Here is a 24,814-nt window from a genome sequence, read left to right on the forward strand (position 1 = left end):
GGGCGGCTCCAGCCCCGTGTCCGGCCCGGGCGCTTCATCCCCCCGCTGCGGGAAGCGAGGGGCGGCTCGGGGCCGGGACGGAGCCTGCAGCCCGCGGCGCGACAGGCTGCTGGCGGGAAGCGGGGGCACTTGCACGCCTTAAAATGCGCGATGCTGCTTTTTGACCCTGTCGCGGTTCTTCCTTGGCAGGTGGCGAGGGGCTGCTTGCGGAGCTGCTTGCTTGCGGGGTTTTTCGTAGCGTTCGTCGCCGTGTAGCACCCGAGGGTTGCGCTGGTAGAGGAGGCCTGCGGTACGTGTAGTGAGGTGCCCTCGTACCCTGAAGGGTTAGGCAGCTCCGCTGGAGCCGGCGYTTCTTCGTGCGATACTGAAATCTGTCACCTCTTTAAATGACCCCCGAAGCCACGCGCAAAAAGTTTTTTAGGAGTTTACTTCATGCGTGTTGTGTCTGGGGTTTTAACTTCCACGTGGTGCAAGACAGCTGCTATTTACAGTGCTTACCTTTGCTGGGCTGTCCCAAACTTACGGCAATGCCAAGGGGATAACTGTGCTACARAAGCAAACGGTTCTTTAGCCGTTTGTGATGTGGGACATTCACCTTTATTAGGGGATCTGTGGTGTGCGGGGTAGGGAGGAGGAGTGCCTTAGAAACGGGCCTCAAAAAGAATAACGCCGGATTCTCTTATCCTGTGGAGATTTCTGAAAAGATGCTGTGAACCGCGTCTTTTCGCTGTCTCCGGCAATTAATGTTTCCAGGCTTTTATATTAGACCTTGAAACTGGAATCGCAGTATGATCTTTAAAACTTTCTGGTCCCTCTTGGTTTTCTCTGGTTAATTAGCAGCTGATGTTCTYGAGTCTGTCGATGTGTCTACAGCATCCTCTCCAGTCAGCCTCAGTCAGAAGCAGTAGTTTGTGTTGCTGATTAGTGTAAGTTGGAGTTGACCAGAGGGTGCTGCTACAATAACTCTTCTGCTCGAGAGAAGTTACTTTGCTTCTGATACTGCATATATTAAATTATGGGGACTAAAAGCCATAGTCAGTGCTCTGAGCCGGTGCTGAGAGCTTTAATTCCGTCCGTAGCGCTGGATATTATCTATCTGGCAGCAAAGGTGATGTCTGTTTACAAATTGGACTAACTCAGCTGCCCAGAGGATGCTGGAGATTAGTATTTACACCTTAGCAGCAGGTAAMAGGTAGCAGATGGCATGGTATGTTTTGTGGATAATTTATATGTAATTGATGTTGGGTAAATACAGACTTTAGTGTTGCTGTGTGTTAGCTGACCCTTCTATGTACTTCAGAGCCAGAATTACTCATATTTCTACACAGAGTGCTGTTTAGATGATCAAARTTTACTGTCGGGAAGTGTGTTGACTCTTGCACTCCAGTGTTAAAAGCAGCAGTTGTGATATCTGATACRYTACTGAGCAAAGAGGGTAARTGTAACAAGTTCACATGGCCTTAGYACAAATAATAAGTTGTGCTACRTTTTGACCAAGTGATTGTAACTTAATACACAACGTGGCAACATCAGAAATTCCAGCACCACGCRTTCAAATTCTTTCATTTGGTTTTGTGCCTTCAGTGGGAGAGGGGGTTGTTGTTGTTGTTTTTTAAATAAAACTTGAACAGTTGGACAAGCTTAGTGAGACTGCTTTATAACTTAAAATGTATTCAGTGAGAATAYGGCTGTATCTTATCAGCTGGATTAAAATCTTCATGACTTTTCCAGTATAGATAAAACGCTGTAGTATAGATAAAGCGCTGTTTATAAGCTATGCATTTAAACCTTCCACATAATCTGCTCTCCAGATCTTGCAGGCCAGGCTGAATTCGCTATTGCCTGTTATAATAGTTACTTTTTGGTGTCTTTCCAGGAAGTGACTGGTAATGATTATGTTCTAACTGAAATGGTATTAAAGGTAACTTTTCCACKCTTTTCTAGTGAAACGTGATGTCCAGGAAAATGATGAAGAAGCGGTGCAAGTCAAAGAGCAGAGCATCCTGGAATTGGGATCGCTTTTGGCCAAGACTGGGCAAGCAGAAGGTGAGCCTGAAATAAACTGAGGTACTGCGAAAAAGATATGTATGTGCAAATGAATCTAGCCTCCTTATTTCATAGGATAGAAATAAGAGCAGATTTAGACAGGAAAAGTTTCCTATCCTGTGAGAGACAGGACAGAAACTAGAAAACTAGATAAACAGTAAAATATTAATCTCGTGTTTCATGGCCCAATATTCCAAAAGATTGCTGATGCTTTGGAAAGTGTAGTTTATGAACCTTTGGCATGTAACCATTTTTGTATAAGTGAGTAAAGTTTTGATAAGTTGTCATATGGGATATGAGAAATTTCTCTTGTGATTTGTTTTTAAAAATTTCAAACCCTTGTTTCAAATTAGAAAATTTGTCAAAAAAGCCTTTTCTCACCAGCAGTTTCTTTCTCAATTAATTGATTCATCTGCTGAAACAACATTACATCAGAAAATCCGTGGCCAACTCTACACAAGAGCAAGACTTGACAGTCCTCCTATTGTGAGTGTGAAAAGGCAGAAATGGAGTAATGTTCTCTATTCAATGGTCTTTGAGTAGGATCCGTTCATATCTCATGTTTCCTGGAAAGCTCAAGGCAGCATGTTTGTTGTTTTGTGCTCAGCAGTTTTGTTTTGTTTTTCCTGAAGAATGCTCTTGCCTTTCGGGAGCACCTTTCACCTCAAGCATTTTAGAAGCTGATACACCACATCCGTACAAAGAGCGTTCTGTCTGTGGCGGACAGTTGGCCCTGCTGTAGCCTTGCTGTTTTCTAACTGTGCACAACAATAATTCAGAATGTGAAGTGAAGCGTGTGTGCTTTTAACAAACTGAAACTGGTTGGGGAAAACAGGCCGGCAGAACATTTAATCAAACCGAAATTCGACTGGGATGCCAGAGCTAATGTTAGAGTGGTTCATAGAAAGCAGTGTGAGGTCTCATATAACAGCTGATCAAGATCGCCGTTTTATATTTAGTCTGAAACCTGTACCTTTTGTCCTGCTCTCTTTGTAAACATATATTTTGACTTGGTCGTTTAACTGATCTGCCCACATCTACATGTGTTTGAGCATTCTGGACACTGATCCCGCTGTGATTTGCAATTGAACAGAGCTTGTGACAAAGTAGATTACTTGCACTTAGAGCAATGCTGGAAACAAAGGTGCTATTCATCTTACCTAACTATAGATGCTCACAGCTGATTTCCTAGTCTGGACTGCCTTTATAGTCAGTGGAGAAAAATAAGCCCTTCCAGYGCACAGTTCATCTCTTCCTACAGTGAGCATTTAGTACAAGACAAGTGAAGCAGGCTGTAAAAGTGCCTATTTGTTTAACTGAATTTTARAGGACCTTAGTCAGTTAGCTCAGGTAGAGGTGTCTGTGTTGTACATGTGGCCTTTGCGCTCGGATGTTTACTTCTGTAAAGATAACTAAACATGGCTTTGCTCCTGCACCAAGGAAGATCGTTTTGGGCTAGATAGAGGGAAATCRTGAGAAGAGCAATTGATTTCTCCAAGGAAATGATTTGATGTGGTGCTGGTCTACAGAAGCCTAAGAAAAGAGATCTCTTAGGTGCCTGATGGCTTCTTTACTGTTGCAGGATTTTGAGTATTTCTGAGTTTAAGCCTAAGTCTAACACACAAGTAGGAAGAACTTCAGTGTGTGCTCACGGGATGGCTAGCTAATAGATTTCTATGGGGAAAGCTAAGTCATTGAAAATGACARTGTTAATTTGTCAAAACCAGGTTTATGAAGGAGTAAATGTAAAATGTATTTGATGTCTATTAAAGAGAACACTAAACTGCAGAGCAAGTATATTTTGAATGGAAGTAAATGGATCTGGCAACATTAAGAAGCAAGTTGCGTATTTGTAGATCAGAATGAGATCACCGTGTTGCGCCTTCTGGAGATTTCTGGTGAAGCTGAGGGAGGAAGAAAGGGAGATGCCACAGTTAAGAGATGCACCAGCCCTGTGGGAAAGACGCTGCCGCCTCCCTTTCTGTCATCTTTCTAGGGTGAAGTAGACTAGTAGAAGTGACAAGTAGTCAAGGCCAGCAACCTCTTCACCTGGTACAACTGTTCATAAAGACGCTAGCACAGGTAGACACACCGATCTTCATATCCAACGGGAGCRAATCCAGTTCTTGCTCCTGCGGACCCTAACAAGGAAATTATTGAAACAGTGCAGTTTCTGGCAGGAATGAGATAGATCCCGTTGTAGATCTCACCACACACGTTTTAGCTAGGGAAATTTCTTCAACAGATTCTAGGCATTGCATTGGCTTGTTGGTTACTCTRAAGTGGTAACTTCCCAGAGGTGAAAGGGTCTGTGAGTTGCAGTGTAGGGAAAAAATCAGCTCCAATTTGGTAGGATTTGACAGCTTTGACTGCTGTGGCACTTGGGTGGCTGCGAGTGTAAAACGAATCTATAGTCTTTAGAGGACTAACCTTTAGTGGACTACTGTCTTCCTTTAAAAACAAGCAACCAAAACCAAATGACCCTCTCTTTATCTGCTGGATAAAGAATAAGGTCTGAACTGGTAGATAATGACATTTTTTCAGACAGTGCTAGATTTTGTAGCGCTGCTTAAAACTATAGCATTGGAATAACTCCTTCAGGTCAGGAGTTCAGGTGTGTGGCGTGTTAGGTTGTGGAAGGGCTTTTTCTGAGGCTGAACAGCAGACTTCATTTTCCAGGGCTGCTGCTCATCAGCTCTCTAAAGCTGTCAATCACACCCCTTTACCGAGCATTGCTTTCACTTAAAAAAAAAAAAAAATCCTAAAAATAGTTGACAGTTGCATTGATGGGAAAGAGAAATTTCTATGGGAACTTTTGGCTTGCGTGTCTGAATTTGTAGTTTGCAAAATGTATGGATTTCCTAGCTGGCGACTTGGAACTTGCTTTCTAATGAATTCTCAGGCAGTTGTTGAGCAAGTCTACAGAAAGACAAGGACTGCAGTATTTTTCTCGTGATTTTTGCTCTAAAGTTCCTTTCTTTTGTGAAAGAGTATGTTCTGCATTAAAGAAAGCATATTTTAGTTGGTCTTGAGAAGTTGGCCTAATGCAGTAACCCACAATGTGAAAAGTGGCGCTGTGTGTTATTTGAGAATTAATGGGCTTTGGTGGAGTCTTATTTATTCTGGGAAACTGATAAGAAAGACTGAAAACTGTCTAATTTTTAGTTATAGGCCTCAAAGCTAAGGATCTAATGCTGTGACCTGAAAAGAAACGGACTTGCTCCCTGTGTTGAAACGCTGTGTTTTTGAGCACTTGTATTAGTTGCATCGGGGAAGAAATAAGAACATAAGTACCTGCCACAGCAGCTGCGGGGCAAGTCAAGGTTTTGCACTGCTTCTCTTCCAAGCCCAGCAAGCAGAGCTTTCTAAACTCGCGTCAAGAGAGATTTGAGAGTAGCTCTGTGCAAAACGAATGTATTTTGTGTGCCGTGACGCTAAAAAGCAGCTGTCCGCTGCTGGCATAGTACTTTGCTTACTGTATGTGGAAACCATCGATGAAAATGTTTGCCTTTCRTTCAAACGATCAGGATTTGCGTGCGTAAGTGGTGCTGCAGATTGAGTAGTTTGCAGTGCAGTGTGTGGCCTCAGGGCGAAGGCAGCGCAGCTGAGATCGTGATCTGTCACRGGGCGGTGGGTGAACAGTGCTCCTTGCTGAAAAAAAGCTGACTGCTGATGGAAATTGTCATTCCGTGGGGCTCAATCTCTCGAGTTAAATTAGTACTACCTCGGTTCTAGAAAAATCTGCGCGTTTATTTTTAGGCCCAGAGAAAGTGAAACTTTTCTGGCGTTTTACGCGGTGCCGTCATAATGACGTGTTGTGCTCCCTATGCAAAGTCCTAATAGTTTGTTGTAGAACGAATCATGGCTTGTTGTCCTGCTGTTTGGAAAATAAGGCTCCCCTAAGATTTAAAGGCACTCTCCAGATTAATAAGYTTCATTTGATCCAAAACTGCGCTTCCAGTTGCATGAAAATGTCAATACACCACCATTAGCARCTGGGATAGACTACACCGTGCGTTCAATATCTTAACAGTGTAAGAAATGCAATTATATCAGACTTGATTTAGTTTTTAAAATAAATAGGTCGAAAAAGTAAAAAAAAAAAACTTTTTAAGGTATTATTAAGACATTCTCATAGGATAATTCTTTTGCATTAATACTAAATGAAATATGAAACAAACCTTGTTTTCAGCTGTCTTCAATGGGATCCTTCAAAACTGAAATTCTGCTGATGCTCCTCTATGTACTAGGCGAAATAAAGCTGCACTGAAGGCTTTCATTTTAGTTTTGATTCYGATACAAATTTGGTATGAGGTATAATTAAGGTTTCTGACTTGTTCAGTACAGTTTTTTGTTTTTACTAGCAAATCCTGAAAGCATGGTRGTGCCAGGTCTAGCCAACGCTTGGATGAGGCTTAAAATTATATGGGAAATAAGTTGTGATTTCAGCGTGTGACCCCGCTACCTTATGAGTCAGCGCTGAACCATGCACTTGCATGGTGCTAGTCTGCTGGAAGTATCATCTTCCCCATGTATGTAAACAGCCATCAGCCCAACTTGCCGCTACAGACCGTGTGTTGTTTATCGCAGGAGAAGACTTTTAACTTGTTGTGCTGTGCAGGTTCCACCACGTGCGTAACTACCTTCTGCTTCCTTGAATTTTGAGTCCCGAAACTGCTGTGATGTTGCCTGCCGCATKCCTTCGGTCTGTAGGCTGGAATGACATTTCAGTGTATTTCTTCGTAAAGAAAGGCGTTTCCTTTGTTAGCTTGAGACTCTGCGAATGTAAACTAATCGGCAGACTAATGCAACCAGTTGAGTAAGCGAAGATCTAATCAGATAACGTGGGTAGTCGAAGCACTAAGAAATGGAACTTTTTCAGCCGTGGAGTGTATCTGACTTTCTAGGGGTGGGTAAGTGTGGCAGATGAAAAATTTAAATTGTAGGTCAATAAAGCGTGCTTGAACTGTAAACTCCGTTGCCTGTTTTATAGAAAAATCTCAAAGCATTTAACAGACACTTAGATCTTTAAAATGTGCCTGAGGCAAGCATAGTTAAAAACAGTTTTATAACTGGGTTAGCCAAAGTAACAGAAAATGTACTCTCTGTGGGTAAGACTGGAACCCACCAGTCGTCTTTGCCAGTCCCCTCCTTTACTTCAATACACTCCCTCAGGTGACATTTTCACTGTTTTCCTGTACATGATGTTGAGAGGCTGCTATAAAATGTTGGGTGTAGTAAATATTGCTGTGTAGAGACACGTGCGATGCTCCAGTTGCTGTATAACTTTTGGTTGTGTGGCTGTATTTCATGACTTGTTTTTTTCCTGTATGCAGAACTGGGAGGACTTCTGAAGTATGTTCGACCCTTCTTGAACTCCATCAGCAAAGCGAAGGCAGCCCGCTTAGTCCGATCTCTGCTTGATTTGTTCCTTGATATGGAGGCAGCAACAGGACAGGAGGTGAGATTTAAATTTGGCAATAGTCTGTTCCTCAAAAGCGTGTAGCACCGGTACCTGAGCTACTTTGCTTTACACTGAAGAATTGTTCGTGTCAGGAAACAAATTCATTTAATGCATTTGGATATAGTCTATTAATAAAATATTACATAATTCACTCAGAACCATGTTTTTCTGCAAGCCTCATCCTGCTCTTACCCTGAGCGTTTTTCTTTGTTTAGCGTTGCTTGCTGTTGAGTGTAGAGCATTCGTAGTGTTTTAGAGCGTGAATAGCGTTTGTGATATTCAAGGTGAGATGTGCTATACCTACTCCAAGGAATAAGTGGGAGCARCATATGATGACACAGAGCTAGAGGAGCAAGTGTTTAAGGTCTGTTGAGGAGCAGGTGGGATTAGAAACTGGTRTTACTTAGCATCCTTCAACTGGAGACTTCAGGGTGCTTTGTATGGGGACACAGCGCGGTGAAAGTTATTTTACAAAGGGCTTTTGAGGCTTGAGTTGCTTGTGAAGTAGGAGTGGAAAATATTTCRGAGCTACCAAGTGTAAACTACTTCAAGTGAATGAACTTATCTCTCCTTATTCTGAGGCCTGGTGATATCACCACTAGAAAACTCATTCAGTCGAAGTGCGTAGTTAGGTTTTATTTCATTCTCATTAGCTCCCCGGAATAGGGATTTTTTTTTTTTTTAGCCAAATGACTGTTGGTTATTTGGGAATGGGGGAAGGAGAGGAGTACTGACAGTACCTTTTGTCCTTGATTTAACAGAAGAGATTAAGGGAGGAAGTGRATTGGGATGGAGGGTGGATGTGCAGGCGAGAAGAAAACCCCTTAAAGGGCAGGGGAAAATCACTGGCTTCCGACTTTTTCTAAAGGTATCTTGATGTAAATGATGATATTTGGATGCAGTTGCAAAAGGTGCCGTTTCATGACAAGAACTCAACTTGGCGTAACGCTGATGGAGATGTGATCCTGTTAGTCAAAACATTCATTTTCAGATGTATTCGGAAGTCAAGCCCAAAACATTAATGAACTGTAACACCTAACCTGCAAGGTCCTTGATACAGCAGTCCTGGATACTTTACTGCCTCACGAAAATTCAGAGGGACAACTCRTTGCTTCCCCAATGTAACGTTTATCGAGACTCCCAAGAGTCCAGTAAAGCGATAGGATTAAAAGTTTTTTCCTACTCCTAATACTCTAGCTATCACAATGCAAAAAAAAAGAAGCCACCTCATCATGGTTTTTCATAAACTGTCCCCATTTAATCAGAAGTGACAAGGAGCTGACAAGTCCTGCACTGTACAACAGCAGCAGATCTGCTCCGCAAACAGCTGGCATTTTGGAGACCTTGGATAAAGGTGTTCCTSAGCCTAACACTTTAGGATGACTTGTTGTATATAATAGGCCGGTACTAATTGGGAACGTGACTGCTTCATTCATCAAGGGAATGTCAGTGATCTTAAAAGTGTGAGAAGCCAATTGGTTCCTTTACTCTGCTTTGAAGCTATAGATAAAACTTCCACTGTCACCTACTGACTAGCTATGGGCACCTAACTCCGTTGTAAATAGTGGAGTCTGGGCATCTCTGTTGCTTTACACCTTTAGTAGTTTTATATTCTGTTTATTTGAGGGCTGTTATTTTGTTCTATGTCATGCATACACAGTGCGACTTATATTTAGGCCATAAAACACATGCGCTTAATTTTTCTTTCCTYCTAGAGCAATTAAAAATTTTGTTCTTTCCACGGCCAAATGAAATAGTGCAAAACAGGGCTGGAAGAGACCTCAAAGGCTTTTAGTCCATCCTTTGCCCTAAGGCAGAGTCAGTTCTCACATACCCAGATGTTTGTATTTCAAACAAAAACACAGCTGTTTAAGATATACTATTAGGATTCCAGCAGTAATTTTTAACTGGTGAAACTTCAGAAACCAGATCTTTATTTTCATATTACAGTGTGGGAGAGTTGTCATTGGTGGTCAGAAAAAGTTATTGGAAGCCAAATGCATTAAAAAAGCAATGGAAGAAGGTGGTCYCTTTGGTTTTTGGTTYTTTTTTTTGGTGACARCTGAAGCTTAAACTACAACTTAGTTGCCTTCTGAACTTCAATTTCTGTTGCAATATGTGTTACAARTAGTATAATATAGTGACCATCAGTTACAAGGAGCAGGAAGTTAATTTAATAACGAGATAATGAAAGTATTTTAGCACTGGCTATAGTCGTTCTATCTCATTTCGCTTGACGTTTCTGTGAGCGTAGACTGTGGTGTCAACGTGATGATACCTTGAAGCCAAAGTGTATTTTGTGTGATTTCCRTTGACTGCTTGCTTAATAGAGGTCACTTAACTTTGCGCTCTTGAGCTGCTGTTCTAGTCAGTGGTAAACTGCACRTTAGCTGGGTAAGACTGAAGCTAATGGTTCATCAAAACACTTGGGGTAAGCATATTAATTACTACCAAGTCCTCTTATTCTAAGGCTGCTGGCTAATCTCCAGGCTCATTTAAAGTAAAACTGATTTGATGTTTAGCCGTGCAGGTGCTTGGACTGGTGTGACTTATTTCCTTCAAGTGCATTGTGGAGATTCAGGCTTTGTTGTATTTTTGTGTTGCTTTGTAGGAAATGATTGAACCATACTGCTGTTTTAAAGAGGGGCAGCAGAAGGCTTTACAAATTTCTTTCTGCTCCCTTTAAGGTTGACCTGTGTTTAGAGTGTATTGAATGGGCCAAATCAGAGAAGAGGACGTTCCTACGCCAGGCTTTGGAGGTACGTTACATTGTGGATCCCAAACCTATGTAATAGCATCTCCCCTTTATCAGTTTTAACTTATGTAAAAGTAGAGAACTTCTAGCGTGTTGCCCGTTTCTTTGTATATGTAATGGAAAGACAATCAAGATTATTCTAAGGTTAGCAACAGTTCTTGAATAGCTGCAATTTTACCCATGGTATTTAGATCTAGCTGATCTTCCAAATGGTAGATCTTGCAGAATTAGGCAGTATGATGTAGTGAATACGATACTAATTTAGTGAAATCTGTGCAGATAAGAACAGAAAGTTTAATTTTACACAATAAATCTGTACTACCTTTCTCTGGCTTTCCTCACAGCAGTTCCTTTTCTGTTCTCCAGGCGAGGCTGGTCTCTTTGTACTTCGATACCAAGAGGTACCAAGAAGCACTGCAGCTAGGTAAGCTTCCCGCTAGGTGGTAGTAGTAGTTCTTTGCTTTGAAATTAGCCTTGAGGCTGACGCAAGAAATGACCAACTACTGTAGCTTGATAAGTTTTTGTAGGACTTGGATTTTAAATTCTCAGTGCTGTACCGAATCTGCCGTCTTTTACTATGACTTGGTGGCAAAAGCTTTATGAGATTTCGTCATTCTCGCCATGTGTTAATTTCAAATAATTTTGGAAGCAAAGGGGAAATGTCATCAGGTTTGGCTCCTGCTGTAACACGTGCAGTGTACTGCTGTGTCCAGTGGGATTGAAGGGAGAAACAAGCATTCTTAGGCTTGCTCAAAAATGGCCTCTCTAAAAAAAATTAGTAGTAATGCCGGGAAACGGCAAACCTCTAAGGACATAATTAAACAACCTCTTGTGAAGTAGCATAAGGCTTTAGCAATTTGCTTCCCCACCACCTGAGATATGGTAATTAAGCCCGTGAACTCTCCTACTCTGCTATAAAGCAGAGTAAAGCAGGTCATCTTACACAGCTGAACTCCCTTTGGTGCTTTACAAATGCTCATTTTGCAAATGACTGCAGTAATGTAAGATGAGGTTTTAGCAGGCTAAAGGGTATTTGCGCAGACTTCTCTGCCAGCTCAGCAAGTGGGTTGAGTGGGGTTAAGGGATAGCTGCCTTGACATGGACAGAAGTGCTCATGTGGGCAGTGGTGAGGCTTCACCAGGGACCCATAACTGTGGCAGCGAGAACACGTGGGATGTCCAGTCACCCGGATGACTTGTATCTGATCAGAGTGTAAAGTTATGTTAAGTACTCTGATACATGGACTTCAGTATCAAGTTAGAGTTGGTCTGCATAGACATGTACTGACCTCGGGTTTAAACTGATCTGAATCCGCACACCAATGCTGTGCTTAATTAATTTAATGACTTGAATGACAGCAACACAGGTTAGGGAGTTGTGAATGCCTTTACCTACTCCAAAAGCCCTATCCAGATATCACCGTTTTGAGCTAGCATTGCCATGTGTCTGGCCAAGAAGGCCTGGTTGTGTCTACAGCTGAGGGGAGCAGATGCCGAAAGAGAGTCTCTACAGGATGTTTCTGGAGAGGGTCCCTTCCTTTCCACCTAGTCGTGCAGGTTCAACTGTGGTTATCAGCTTCTTCCAAGGACAGCAAGTGGGGATGAGGTTCTTATCTCTGCTTGCTTCCTATGAGAAGATAAGGGAGAAGACCTGAATTTGATCTGTAGATGTCTTGTGCTTGAAACATTCCTTCCTCATCCCAGATTCTTAGGAGTTGCTTCAAAATCCTCAGTTCTCACCCTAGGGAAATGAAATGGGAAAAGGCAGTATTTCAGGTTTGCTTGGAGCTCTGAATGTGAATGGTAAATCATACTGTCCTCTGGGAAAGTGGTATCAGAATGACAGTCCAAACTGAACAACCCATCCTTGACTTTCTGTTGAGTGTCTGCTGCCCGTGATGAGGTGGCAGAGACACACTGTCCATGTCTCCAATTACTCTCACTGCCCTCTTCCACCTCTAATACAGACCTGGTTTGTTCTTCTCCAGTTCTGGATTAACACTGATCTACTATTATTTCTTCTCTTTTGTTTGGGAGCAAATTCCTGTTATTGTTCCTCTTGGAACAACAGGTTGTGTAAGCCTAGCCTCCCTTCCTGAAAGCCAGTACTGCTATGGGAAAAGAGAGTCTGGAAAGTCTGTTGGTTTGCGTGGTCGCTGGTAGTGGATGCAGAGCAGGTTACAAAGGTTCTTGTTCTTCCCCATCGCTAGGTTCCCAGCTTCTTCGGGAATTGAAAAAGATGGATGACAAAGCACTGCTGGTGGAGGTGCAGCTGTTAGAAAGTAAGACTTACCACGCCCTGAGCAATCTGCCAAAAGCAAGAGCAGCTTTAACCTCTGCACGAACTACGGCCAACGCAATCTACTGTCCACCTAAACTGCAAGCAGCGTTGGACATGCAGTCAGGTAAAGCCCTTCAAGAGGAGGGCAAAGTCTAGGACTAGTCATGCATCAGTTGACTGATATTTGTTCTTTCCTGAGTGAATCATAGAAAATGAGGCTAGACGGGGCCTCAGTACATCCACTAATCTGCCTGGCTGCCTCAAGGCAGGATCAACTATAACTACATTGTTTCTGACACGTGTTTATTCAGACTATTTTTAAAAAAGTCTAGTGATGGAGATTCCATAACCTCTCTAGGTTACACCATGTTGGCGTTACTGTAACATTGTTTCTGACCTAATTTGCAAGTGCTTACCCAAAGCACCCGGACCTTGTCTGTCTTAACCACTCCCCAAATTCCCTGTTAGTAGTGTCTACAATATAAGATGAACAACGGTGGGAAAGATGAGGCATACAAGAACGGGGCACTGATCTTTTTTCAGTAGAACCCCAATTTTTGTGGAGGTTCTTCTGAGTTTGCTACCCACTGTCCTCAACAGAGGACATGGATGCTCAGCATTTCTGACAGAAATAAGGTAAAGGGGGGCACAGAAGAAAGGATTCCTTTTACTGAAGTGCCGACGAAGCACTGGGCAAACAGATTCCTTTCTCTTCTTCCAGTCATGCTCAGAATTAACTCCGATATCTGTCTGTTGTTCCTTTCAACAGGTATTATCCATGCAGCAGAAGAGAAGGACTGGAAAACAGCCTATTCATATTTTTACGAGGCATTTGAGGGATATGATTCAATTGACAACCCAAAAGCCATCACTGCACTGAAATACATGTTGCTGTGCAAAATCATGCTTAACATGTAAGTGGCAAATGATTCTCCGAAGGACGCTTCCTACATTTAAATGAGAAAGACCTATCCTATATAAGGCACTCAACTAAGAACGCTAAAGCAAACAAGCTTTGCTCTTTGTGTTTGTTTATAACTTATTCAGTGTTTCTGATACAGTATTGTTTGAAGTTCAGTAATTGTCTATGAATTGGGAATTTTTGAGACACACACAGATTTAAGCTGGTCATCCTGTTGAATAAATGCTCTCTTCCCTTCCTTCCCCTGTCTAGCCCAGAGGATGTGCAGGCATTAGTGAGTGGAAAGCTTGCTCTGCGGTATGCAGGAAGACAGGTATAGAAACATAATCCTTTCTATCTTCCTATTATTTTTGAGAATATTGTGTTGTTCTTTTTGTCAGGTATTGTTCTTTTCATACCAAAAAGTCCTACTTCAAGTCCCAAAAGTTTTGCTTGCTGATGTGCTTAGGAATTTAATACCGTCATTTCTGAGCATCCCGAGCCAGATCCAGAACTGATTAAATTACCATAAGTGAATTTACTTCAAAGGAAATACGGTGATTTTCACCACCTGAGAATCTGGCCCTTCTCACTCCATTTTCTCTTTATGTTCTCCTCCCTGACTTCTTTATGAACTACTAAACGTCTAATGCTGTAAGATACTGTCATCTCAACTCTAGCCAACTGCTCTGCAGCCGCAGATCTGTTGTATTTAAATCGGAGTTACACATTATATTTACTTGTATTGTAGCAAGTCCTGAAAATCTGTTCGTAGCAGTATAGCTGAGCAGCTTGAGACCTAGATGACTGTAAGGTGGAAGCCAAGCAGCTGGGGACTTGTTAAAATCAACTGTTTAGTCTAACATGTCAACATGCCAGTCTGTGAATGCCACCCCCGTGTTAAATCCAAGAATGCTTATATAAAGGAGCCAGGAGTGCCAGGGTCTGAGCCAGGCTTGCACAATGATGCCTTCAGTGGCTTTGGTTAGTCAGGTATTTGCTTTGATGCAGGAGCTGATGCCCACCTACCTCTCAGAGGACTGGGGAGGCTGTTTAGTAGAGGAGGATGAGGGCAGAAAGCCCAGGGGCCTGGAAAAGAGCCTGAAGTGGAAGATTGCATTATCCCTGCTGGAGCATGAAGGGCAGCCCTGGTCCTGCTTCATCCCTTTCTCTTCAGTGACTGCTGAGTTAGAGGCTCCTTTCGGGCGCTGAGGAATCTCAGCTGTTCTCTGCGCTGTTCTCCTGAAACAACAGTGATCACAAGTTCCTGCAGCAGCTGTGAAGACTGAGGTTAGGGAGCAGAGAGAAAGTGGACAGCCTTGGGGACAGTTCAGTGAGAGAGATGATAACGGAAGCCTGGGCCTCGTGCACCGTTGCCTCCGGGCTGTCCTCGTTTTCTAATGGCGCTTGTGCCTCTCACCACTTGGAAACTATTGTTCCAGTGATGTTACAATTCTGTATAGTATAAATATGGCAGTTTGGCTGTGGCTGGGTTTTCTTCCTTTCAGCAACTGTTGGGCGGACAAACGTTTTTTGATGCTGTCCATGATAGGGTATCGGTAAGACTTCTGCCGTGCTTCTGTTCCTCATTGGAGGCAATGCTATGTTCTGAAGGGAGAAATACAACTTAAGGGCTAAAAGTGGCCATGTTCACAGGTCAAGCAAGTGCCAAAATGTGCATTTTCCTTAAAAATTGTATCTTACTTGCTCCCAGCCTGCAACCCGATAGGACCTGCAGCTGGTATTCTTAAGCATTGCAAAACTCAAGTTCTTTGTTGCCATGAAGCTGATTTCATGCTGTGTGTCCTGCAGCTGTTTTATACGTTCTCCTTATTAGCAGCTGTTCTTACTCAGTGTGTATGGAAGCAAAATTGACAGGGCTTTGTAGCAAAAGGAACATTCCCTCTGCTTCTTAAGCACATTTTGTATAAACTGCACAGTTGTCGTAATAGCACTGAGAGGAAGGCATCCAGAAAAATAACCTACTGTCATTTTCTTTCTTTCTGCAGACAGAAGCATTAAAATGTGTGGCACAGGCCAGTAAGAACCGATCACTGGCAGATTTTGAAAAGGTGAGTCAGGAGCAAGATAGAAAGCGGGGATTGGCTGGACAAAACGTTCAGAGCCTGTGTGGAAAGTTGTAGGAGCTTTTATATTCCACAGCACGAAACTGTAACAGCATTCATAGAAAGCAAACAGTGTGCCAAGTACAGTCTGACTGAAGCAAATACCCCACGATAATCAATGGGTTTGGTTCTTGCAGCATGGGGAGGAGTAGTCTGCTTGAAACTGGATTTGGGGTTTTCAGAGAGCCAACTCTGAACCAGTTTCCTGTAATTTTGGTGCTGTTCTTTGGGATTCGTACCTTCCTAAAAGAGTTCCTGAATACAGCAAGAACGCTGCAGAGATAAAGGAGAGAATTCCCATGTCAGGAAACAATTCTGTTGTGCTGTTTCCTGAGTGAAAGCCAGAGGTGCTGGCTTGCGAAGCTCCAGCAGTGTAAAGATGGAAGATACTTGCTGCCAGGTGCTTAAAGGCCATTAGGTTGTCATGACCTCCTGGCCTCATAGCTAAGTCATGGGATTGGATTAACCACTGATGCTGTACTGGGCAGGGAGGGAAGGCTGTATTTCACCCTCCTAGGGCCTTGAGGACAGGAGACCAGTTGCTATCTGAATTATTTGCTCCCATCGTGTCTCCTGCAGGCTCTGACAGACTATAAGGTGGAGCTCAGGGACGACCCCATCATCAACACTCACTTGGCTAAGCTCTATGATAACTTATTGGAACAGAATCTGATCAGAGTCATCGAACCCTTCTCCAGAGTACAGGTAAATGTTTCCAAAAAGAAGTGCTTGCACCTCTGTCCCCTGCTGTTGGTGTGCAACTGATGAGGGACTTGCTCCTATACAGAATACTTTTTGCTCAGAGTAACCTCTGATAGCTGCTCGGCACATCCAGAGCTCAGAATTCATCAAGTTCAGCTGAAAAATAATAAATAAAGGGCTGAGGGGAACTTGGGAAGACCCAGAGTTCTGAAAGCATTGTCTTCACTTATTTACTGAATGCTAAAAGTTGGATATCCTTTTAATGCTGAAGGTAATGGTGTTTGGCTTTTAAAGGGCTCTTTTAGGGAGGGGGTAAAGCTGGAATAATACTAATCTTGGAGATGAAATGCATTATTTCATGTTTAACAGTGAAATGACTTTCACTGTCTGGCTCATGCCTAGTCCATCTTCAGTTAGAATTGGATATGAAATCTGAAAGAGATGAAGCTGTAAAGCAAAGCCGTTGTAGGTTTTAGGCCAGAGTGCTGACAGGTCCTTTAACTGTTGTGTGGAAGAGCCCCATACCTGTGTTGTGTGTCAAAGGTACAGCTAAAGATTCATTTAACTGTATTGATCTCTCTTATAGATTGAACACATATCCAGCCTCATCAAGCTCTCAAAGGTAAGAACGTTGCTAGAAATCAGTGGCATGTCTTAAGGGCAAAGGAATTGAGAGGTCAAATTGCATTTACCACCAGGAGATAAACGGAGGATATTAAACTTGGCAGGTCGGCTCCACAGCAGTTTGAGGCAAATATCACTCTTGAGAGCCGAACTTAACACCGACAGTTTCCAGGGGTCRTTGAACTGGCTGCCTCTACACTAAGACTTCCTTGTAACATCACCTTCCTTTGCATGGGTCTTATTCCCTTTGTCAGCACTTGCTTCTTTACTGAAGACAGATCTTCCTCTGCTCTTGTAACTCATGACCACCTCGGTCTACCCTGTTGACCCCCTTGAGCCTGCCCAGAGGAATCTGTCTGAGACTCTTAAGATATGGGATCCAGCTAGTCGCTCTGGTTGGAATTTCATTAGGGATGTGTATGTCACACTGACTCTTGTACAAACTGCTTTAAAGACAATCCTAACCAATTTAAATCTTAGGAAAATCCACTATAGTCTCCAGTCAGTTGCATCCAGAAGTGCTTTTGCCCTGTACTGTCATTAAGGCCTCTGGGTTTGGAACTGTCGTGGGCTCCAGCCTGCACAGCTGTTATATCATCTCTCCTCCTTTTATAYCTGTGAAGCCTTTTCCTAGCCCAGCCCTTGGTGTTTAGCACATGCTTAGTAGTTTGAGTAAAAACTGGACTGCAGTTGTTTCTTAACTACAGCTGTGTGTCCTCTGTCCAGAGAATGGAAGAGGAGGAACTGACTCCCATGGGGCCCCTGACAGGCACTGGGCAGCAGATAGTCTCAATATCGAGTGGCTTGCATACAGCTTGGCCAACACTTGACTAAGTATTCGCTGAACCAGGCTAGAATGCTCCAAAACCCCTAGTGAGTCCTGCTTCTGTGAAATGCCAGATGCATGGTCTCCTGTGGAACAGGAGGGCAAAGGCATCCTGGTGCTCTCATCATTAAAAGTTAGTGCTTACTACCATAAGCCTTAGATAATTGGAAATTATCAAAGCAGTGTGCAAGGAGAGATCTGTCCTGATGTCATGTTCTGTGATAAAATAGCTTCATTTAAGCATTGCTTATATCCTGCCAGGGCTGTCGAGTGTGAAGTAGTAAAATTCACAGTTCTTTGTATAGTTCCAGGAGACTTTTAATTCTTCTGCTTCGATTTCAGGCTGATGTAGAAAGGAAACTGTCACAGATGATCTTGGACAAGAAATTTCATGGTGAGTCTCTGCATCCTTCAGTCTCGACTCTTGCCACCCACAGTGAGGTCATGTATAAGAAAGCTGTGGCTAGCCTCCTCTTCATCACAGCATCTTTGAGCCTCAGGTGTCCTCCTTAGACTGCTCTTACTTCAGACAGCAGACAGGCAGGCTAATGGGCACTGCAGGAAGAGATCCCAGCGATGGGTTTATCTGTGACATGGAGTAACCAGTAGTTTAAGTGCTCCCCTTGAGATGAGTCTTCTACCTTGCCTACTGTGACTGACCTTAAAATGCTGAGATCACTGGGTGGCTACTGGGAAGCAGTGTGTGTCTTACAGGTGGTTTCCACCATAAGCCAGAAAGGCTCTCCAGAAGTTATACTTGCTATTGTCACGAAGGCTCTTTGCATCTGCCTTCATTAAGCTTGAGGATTAATTTCTCACAAATTAGAAACCATAATTAATTCCTTATTTGCTGTGACTGCGTCCAAGGACAGTTGTGAGGCCACTGGTGGGCTATCTAGCAAAGATGCGCTGTTCTGCCTTGGTGCTTATTGGAATATGTTGCTTATTACTGAAGCACCTGCTTCTCAGTAAATCCTCTGCCTTTGTGAGGTGGTCTGTTAGCAGCCGTGAATCATTCGTACTGTTGAGCTGTTGCTCTTCAAGCCGGGCAGAGATCCCGCAGTTGATCCACTCTGGCAAATAGCGATGCCAGTCTGAACCCCTGCCCGTTGTCCGCAGCGTTCATGAGGCAGCTGCGGAGATGAGAGCTGGGTGTGACGCAGAGCACGTGGTGTCCCCAGCTGTTGTCTTCCCACCCTTCCTCTGCCATGTGGACTTGCTGAAGAAGATCAGCAGGTCCTGGTAGGACAGAAAGATGGCTTTGGGAGTATGGCCTGTAAAACGGGGATGGTCACCGTCCCCAGTTGATTTGCACTGAGAGCGTTTTGTGCAGGAATGCTTCTTAACGTATTGGTCAGGGCACCCACGCGGCATAATTGATTGGTTTGGTTTTGTCTAGGACCACAAGAGGCTGCTCCGCTATTGAGCCCTCAAGGAAACAGCTCCGTTCTTGTTTACGTCGTCCCTAGTGTCAGCTCAGAAAGCCCTCTTGATATGGCTGAGCAAGATGAATAGGAGCTAGCTAAGAGAGACGTTGGTTAGAGAAGAGCTCAAAAATTGCAGAACCCAGCTGCAGTGCCCATCTGGCACCTGGAAATAGTTTAATTAAAAATAGCGTCTTTGCCTTCCGCCAGTGTCTGGCGGGCTGAGCCACGCTGCTCGGCGCATGGGCCTTGAGGAAGCAGGTAGTTGTTAGGGGATGTGCAGCCGTAAATAATCTCCTCGATGTGTTTTCAGGCCCCTTTCCGGTCCCTTTATTCTGGGTAGGCTTCTGCTACTGCAGCCTGACAAAATCGGTCAGCTAGTCTAATAAAACACACGAGCCCCCTCCAAACCTGACGTGTGGGAGCGAACGCTTGTTGGGTAGATCCCTGAATGCCCGACGCCTGGCAGACCCCTAGGAAACAATGTGATCTGCCGAGCGTTACACTGGTAACCGAAGCTTTGTGTTCGTAGGCATCCTTGACCAAGGCGAGGGAGTCCTGATCATCTTCGATGAACCCCCAGTAGACAAAACTTATGAAGCTGCCCTTGAAACTATTCAGAATATGAGTAAAGTAGTGGATTCGCTCTACAACAAAGCCAAGAAGCTAACATAGGTGAGTGCGTGCGGGAGCCGGAGGTCGCAGCTGCTCTGGACCGGCCGTTTCTCCTGGGCCGAGGTGCAGTCTGTGTCCTTGAGGCTTGCTTGCTTTCCTCTCGATTGATGTGGCTCTGTTTTCTCTTGCAGAGTTGAATTTGGTAGCTGTCATTTGGAGAGTGTGTGTGACAGGAGAGTGAAACCTTTGGGAAAATGTTAGGAGACTTTTTTCTTTGTTCTACTTTTCGCTTGGAAAGTTTTTAAACTTCCTCATCCGGTGCATCTTGTATTCCATACGATGCGTGTTCCAGTTTCCATGTAATCTTTACTGGCCGAACTTTGTATCTGGGGGGGGAATATTGTTTAAACAAAGAGGGTATTCTAAATAAAAGGAAAAAGGCTTACACTACCTAAACATGTGCTTTCCACTTCCTGAGGGATGTCAGAGAGTTAAGCAGGGACAAAGTTTTGTTACCGTTAGGTGCCCAAAACAGTTTGTTTCATCTCTCCCTCTACTCTGAAACCTGAGACTTACTGACGGTGTATAAGCAGCCAAGTTTATTCCATTTGTACTGAACCAAAAAACCCTAAATGTACAGACTGCTGGTTTATTTTTAAATCTCAGATAAGGCCTCTAATCCCCTCAAAAGCAGCTCCACAATGATTTTCCTGAAGGCTTTCGCACCCGAGGAACCCGCTTCAGAATTGTCATTGTGCCGTGCTAGCCCGGACCGACCCTGCGCAGCCAAAAAAATACTTAGTAGCGACAGCTGCAGCCACTGATTAGACCATTAGGCCAGTTTCTAGCAAAGGGAACAGCACAGGTTTCCCCTGGAGGCCTGTATTGCATGCTCTTGTTTTAAAATAGACTAGGTTTTAAATGTTTTAACCCTCCCCCCACCTGCATTGGTAGGAAGAACAGGTGAGCAGGCGTTCCCTGAGTATTCGCCTCCCTGCAAGAGCCAAAACCCCTCGTCCGGCGGGGAGGTGAGCTGCTGCCCTGGGCGCTGATCAGACTGTCGTTATTTACCTCTGCTGTATAGTGTTTCTTTTAAACATCTGATGTGAGACAGCTTGGCCCTTCTGGAATGACCTAGTGTAGCACTTGCTGGGGAGCTTCCTCGTTACTGTTCCAAAGTAATATATGTGGGGGGTGGAGCACGGTGTATTCCAGCATGTTTCATTTTATGGTGAGATTACTAGCTAGGTTTTAATGCCATTTGGGCAGTGTAAGCTTCTGCATCTCTGTCCTGCTAATCTTTGATTTTCTCCTTTCCCCTCTGTCTCCCTTTTTCTCCCTCTCCGCGTTTTCTTACTAAAGTTATATTTTGTAAAAGGATTCTGTTTTATCAAGAAATATTTTGCCTTCACACTGAATCTTAGACTGGCTGATTTTTTTCTGCTTTCTGTTCGCATTTTAACCTTCTCCAACATTTTTTTATTTTTATTTTTAAACTTTCCATCTCATCCAGTCAGTCACTGTTTGGGTTTTTGGCACCATCAATATCAAATGTACAAACGGTTCTTGCTAACCAACACCAGGTATATCTGATGTTCAGATGAGTTCCAATAAAATAATTTTTTTTTCAAAATCGGTCTCCTGTCTTCAGCTGTTGAGGCAGATAACGTGCATGGTTGGTGCAGTTTCTCTTTTAGCTAAGGGAAGTGCGGCTCGCAACGCGAGTCCAGAGTTCACAAAAACATCTTCAGTGACAAGATGATATTTCTGAGACGCTGAGTGTAAGAGATCGTGTTTTAAGTAGCATCACAATAGATTTACGGATGGTTACCCATTCCTGGCACAGCAAGTTTGTGCTTTACAAACTTAAACGATCTTTAATCTGTGTTTCTTTCAATTATTAAGGTGAAAAAATTARGTACATCTGGCCCGATGCACCTCTAGCCTTTCTTGAAAGTGCTCTAATTTCTGTCGGAGAAAGAGTCAGACTGTGGACAGCAATGCAATGCGTCTTAAGGCTAGAGAGGATTTTTAGTCTTCTGTCTAACCGATGCAAAATCTGCAGATTTCATGTGTCAAACCCGGACATCCCAGATGTAACATCTGGTTGAGCTAATGCAGGTCTTTCGGAAACAAATCTGGTCTTCAAATAACGACCTCAAGAGTTGGAAGAATCTGGCACACTGCTAGGTAAGTTGGTTGGTAGATTGTTCAGGCCACTTTTCTAGGTAAAAGGCATAAAGACCTTTGACTTTTTTATTTTTTTTTGGTACCTGCCTGTTTCTGGTTTGTTTCGGATTCCAACATAAGCCCTTGCTACGCCTTTTGCACTAGACTGAAAAGCTGTCAGTGACCTTCCYGTCTGCACGTATTCCTAACCGTAGTCGGGCTGCCTCTCGGCTTCCCTAAAATTGAATCGAATGTCTTCGGTTTCTTGCTGTAAAACTCTTCCGAGCCCTTTTCAGCTTCCCCGCTCGAGAAGGGAAGCCGACGTGCTGCTCGCACAGCCGGGACCTGGCAGCCTGGCCACGGCCTTGGACCGTGAGGATGCTGCCGCCCGGCTTCAGGTGCCGCTTGCCTGGGCAGCGCTGGCTCGACGGTCATGCAGCCGCGGGCCTGCTGACGTACGGCTGCGGTACTAACGCTCGTAGGCAGAAAAACGTAAAGGATTTAACTCCCGCTCTTACGCATGGCTTGGGTTTCAGCGGAAACATGTTTCTTAATAGGTTTTGGACTATATATAGCTTGTAAGATACTTCCCAAAGGCTGCTCTGGCCAGTTCACTGTAATGCCACTTAAGCAGCGTTTTTCCCTGGGGATGTTTAGCGGCGGATATGAATCGCCGATTTAGGTCGCTAATCATAGGCGAATCAGTGGAAGTTCATTCATGGAAACAGATCCGAAGCCTCGGTGCGCAGCAATTACACTAGCAAACAAAGTGCGGAGGTGGAGGAGAGACGAGAAGGAGATTGCTGTAAAGTCGTGCATGCTTTTAGCAGCAACAGCATTCAGGTCTGGTTGCTATTTCTCCAAGGGCAAGAAAAATATATAAGGGGTCCTAAACCGGCAGCTAATGACCGGGGCAGCAGAGAGGCCTCTTTGCCGGAGGCCGGAGAATCGGACTTGTAGCGCCAAAGCTGCAGCAGGTCTGCGGTGATGCTGCCTTCAACATAGCTGGGCTGTCTTGCGCTCGGGGAGGGAGTTTAAGGAGAGCTGATTGCACGTTAGTCATTCAAACGGTCAGAGGAAAGCTGGGATTTTCCAAAGCGTCTGCGAACCTGTGTTCCAAGTCCAAGCGTACTAAAATTGGGGCCAAAAAAGCTCATATGTTAGGTCTCGTTAAACCCCTTTGGCTTAAACTTCAGAAGGCTTAACTTAAAAAGCAGGCTTTTACACAAAGGCAAGTTCCACACTGCTTGGGACCGTGTAATATTTTTTAATGGACAAAGGGATTTCTTAGGAATAACAGGATTCAGAAGTGCCAGTCGGACTAGATTTGCACAGTCTATTTCGGATCATTACGTAGGAAGCCTTTAAAACTGTTTACAAAAATGATATAATTACCTTTTGACCATCCCTTCAAAAAACACTTCCCTGGCTCCCAAACTGGGTTACCAGGAGCAGGAATCACTAAGGGGACAAAAYGTTACTTTAAAGAAGCAGCCGGGTGTTTAGTGCCCAAACAGGGCTGTATCCGCTGCCCCGGCGCCCCRCTCGGAGCAGCCGAGGAAGCGATGGTGGGATAACGCCGCCCTTCCRCCGGCTTTGCTCCAGGGCGAGAACGCGGTGCTTGAGTCTGCTGAACGAGGGCGTCCGGATGGCCGAAGGACGGACGGGCTGGCAGGGACCTGCGGCCAGGCGGGTGGCGTTTAAAGCTGAGACTATAAAGTCGCAAAAACCTTAGGTGGTTCCCACCCGCGGCAGCCACGCTGTAGCGCTTCGCACGGACTCTTCCTTCGGCAGGCTGGTCTCGCTCAGCGCCAGCGCGGCTTTCCGAGCCCTGCACATGGCCATCGTGGCGCAACCCGGGGTCGCCGAGCTAAAGGTGCTGAGAAAAACGATGCCTTAGCTCGGGCGTGAAAAAGACGGAGCTGTCGGAAAAACCTCCTGGCTTTCGTTACGCGGCTTATGGCCCAAACCAGGCTGCAGGGAGACTACTTGACCAGGAACGCTGGGCTGATGCCACCTTAGGATAGTTTGGGGTGTTTTGGGCACTGACAGCCCTTTTTCTCCCCCTCATTCCCGGGGGGTTCCTGGCTCCCTGCGCACTGGGACGATGCGGTTAAAGAGTCAAAAAGTCTTTAAAAAGCCGGGCTGGGAGGGGGCCACATGCGACGCTTTCCGCGGCTCGCCGCGCTTCGGCGTCTCCCTCTCCGAGAGAAGCCGTTACATAATCCGTGCTGCTCCCAAGCAGCCTTTGAGTGTCGCTACAGTTTGTGCGAAGCCCGACGTGCCGTCGGTGGCCGTGGGTTTTCACCCGCGGTGGCCGCGGCAGTGCTGGACGTCGGCTCCCTGGGGGGGGCCGGGGCAGGGGGTGGCCGTGAGTGGGGCGCGTGTCCCCCCGCTCCCTGCCAGGTCTCCGCTGCCTTCGGCGGCACCCGCGGGAGCTGCCACCTGCCTCCCCGCCGGCGCTGGGCACGCGGTGCGCCGAGCCCTTGTGGTTTCTAAAACCTGTCGTCGTCGTCGTCGTCGTCGTCGTCCCCCCGGCTTTAAAATGGAGGCTGTGGATGCCCAAAGCCAAAACGCTCCGTCTCGGGCACCTTTTAACGCCGCTGCCTTTACTCGCAGGTGTTGAACCCGCGTTTATCGACTGAGCCGCACAATAAAGGGCAAAGCGAGGCTGCGGGCGCCTGGCACGGGGGGTTTTATGGTTCCCCCCCCCCGCCACGCTCCAGGAGAGGCCGCGCGGAGCTCGCTGCCCCACGGCGCTGGTGCTCCCCCACGCTGTGTCCCCCGCCCGCGCGGGGCGGCGGAGCCCCGTCCCGGTGGCACCGGCTCCGGCATCCGGCAAGTGCTCGGTGCCCTTGGCTGGGGCCTCGGCCCTTCCTGCC

The 24,814-nt window shown here is 45.0% G+C and overlaps 1 protein-coding gene across 2 annotated transcripts in view; it reads left to right on the plus strand.

The window, feature by feature from the left end:
- The window catches only part of PSMD11 (proteasome 26S subunit, non-ATPase 11), a 21,785-nt gene extending 604 nt beyond the window's left edge, over positions 1-21,181 (plus strand). The window contains exons 2-14 of one of the 2 annotated variants that reach the window (XM_026076190.1): positions 1,924-2,046; positions 7,383-7,507; positions 10,198-10,269; positions 10,632-10,689; positions 12,475-12,669; positions 13,315-13,459; positions 13,720-13,780; positions 15,456-15,518; positions 16,152-16,277; positions 16,861-16,896; positions 18,067-18,118; positions 19,681-19,823; positions 19,955-21,181. In XM_026076190.1, the coding sequence (XP_025931975.1) occupies positions 1,924-2,046; positions 7,383-7,507; positions 10,198-10,269; positions 10,632-10,689; positions 12,475-12,669; positions 13,315-13,459; positions 13,720-13,780; positions 15,456-15,518; positions 16,152-16,277; positions 16,861-16,896; positions 18,067-18,118; positions 19,681-19,823 (1,199 nt within the window). In that variant the 3' untranslated portion in view covers positions 19,955-21,181. Of the gene's footprint in view, positions 1-1,923; positions 2,047-6,676; positions 6,960-7,382; positions 7,508-10,197; positions 10,270-10,631; positions 10,690-12,474; positions 12,670-13,314; positions 13,460-13,719; positions 13,781-15,455; positions 15,519-16,151; positions 16,278-16,860; positions 16,897-18,066; positions 18,119-19,680; positions 19,824-19,954 lie in introns of those variants that run through there. The other variant, XM_026076189.1, reaches the window with a different exon arrangement.
- Positions 21,182-24,814: the final 3,633 nt, after the last annotated feature.

Source organism: Apteryx rowi, unplaced genomic scaffold, assembly GCF_003343035.1.
Source record: "Apteryx rowi isolate R43461 unplaced genomic scaffold, aptRow1 scaffold_428, whole genome shotgun sequence".
Taxonomy (NCBI): domain Eukaryota; kingdom Metazoa; phylum Chordata; class Aves; order Apterygiformes; family Apterygidae; genus Apteryx; species Apteryx rowi.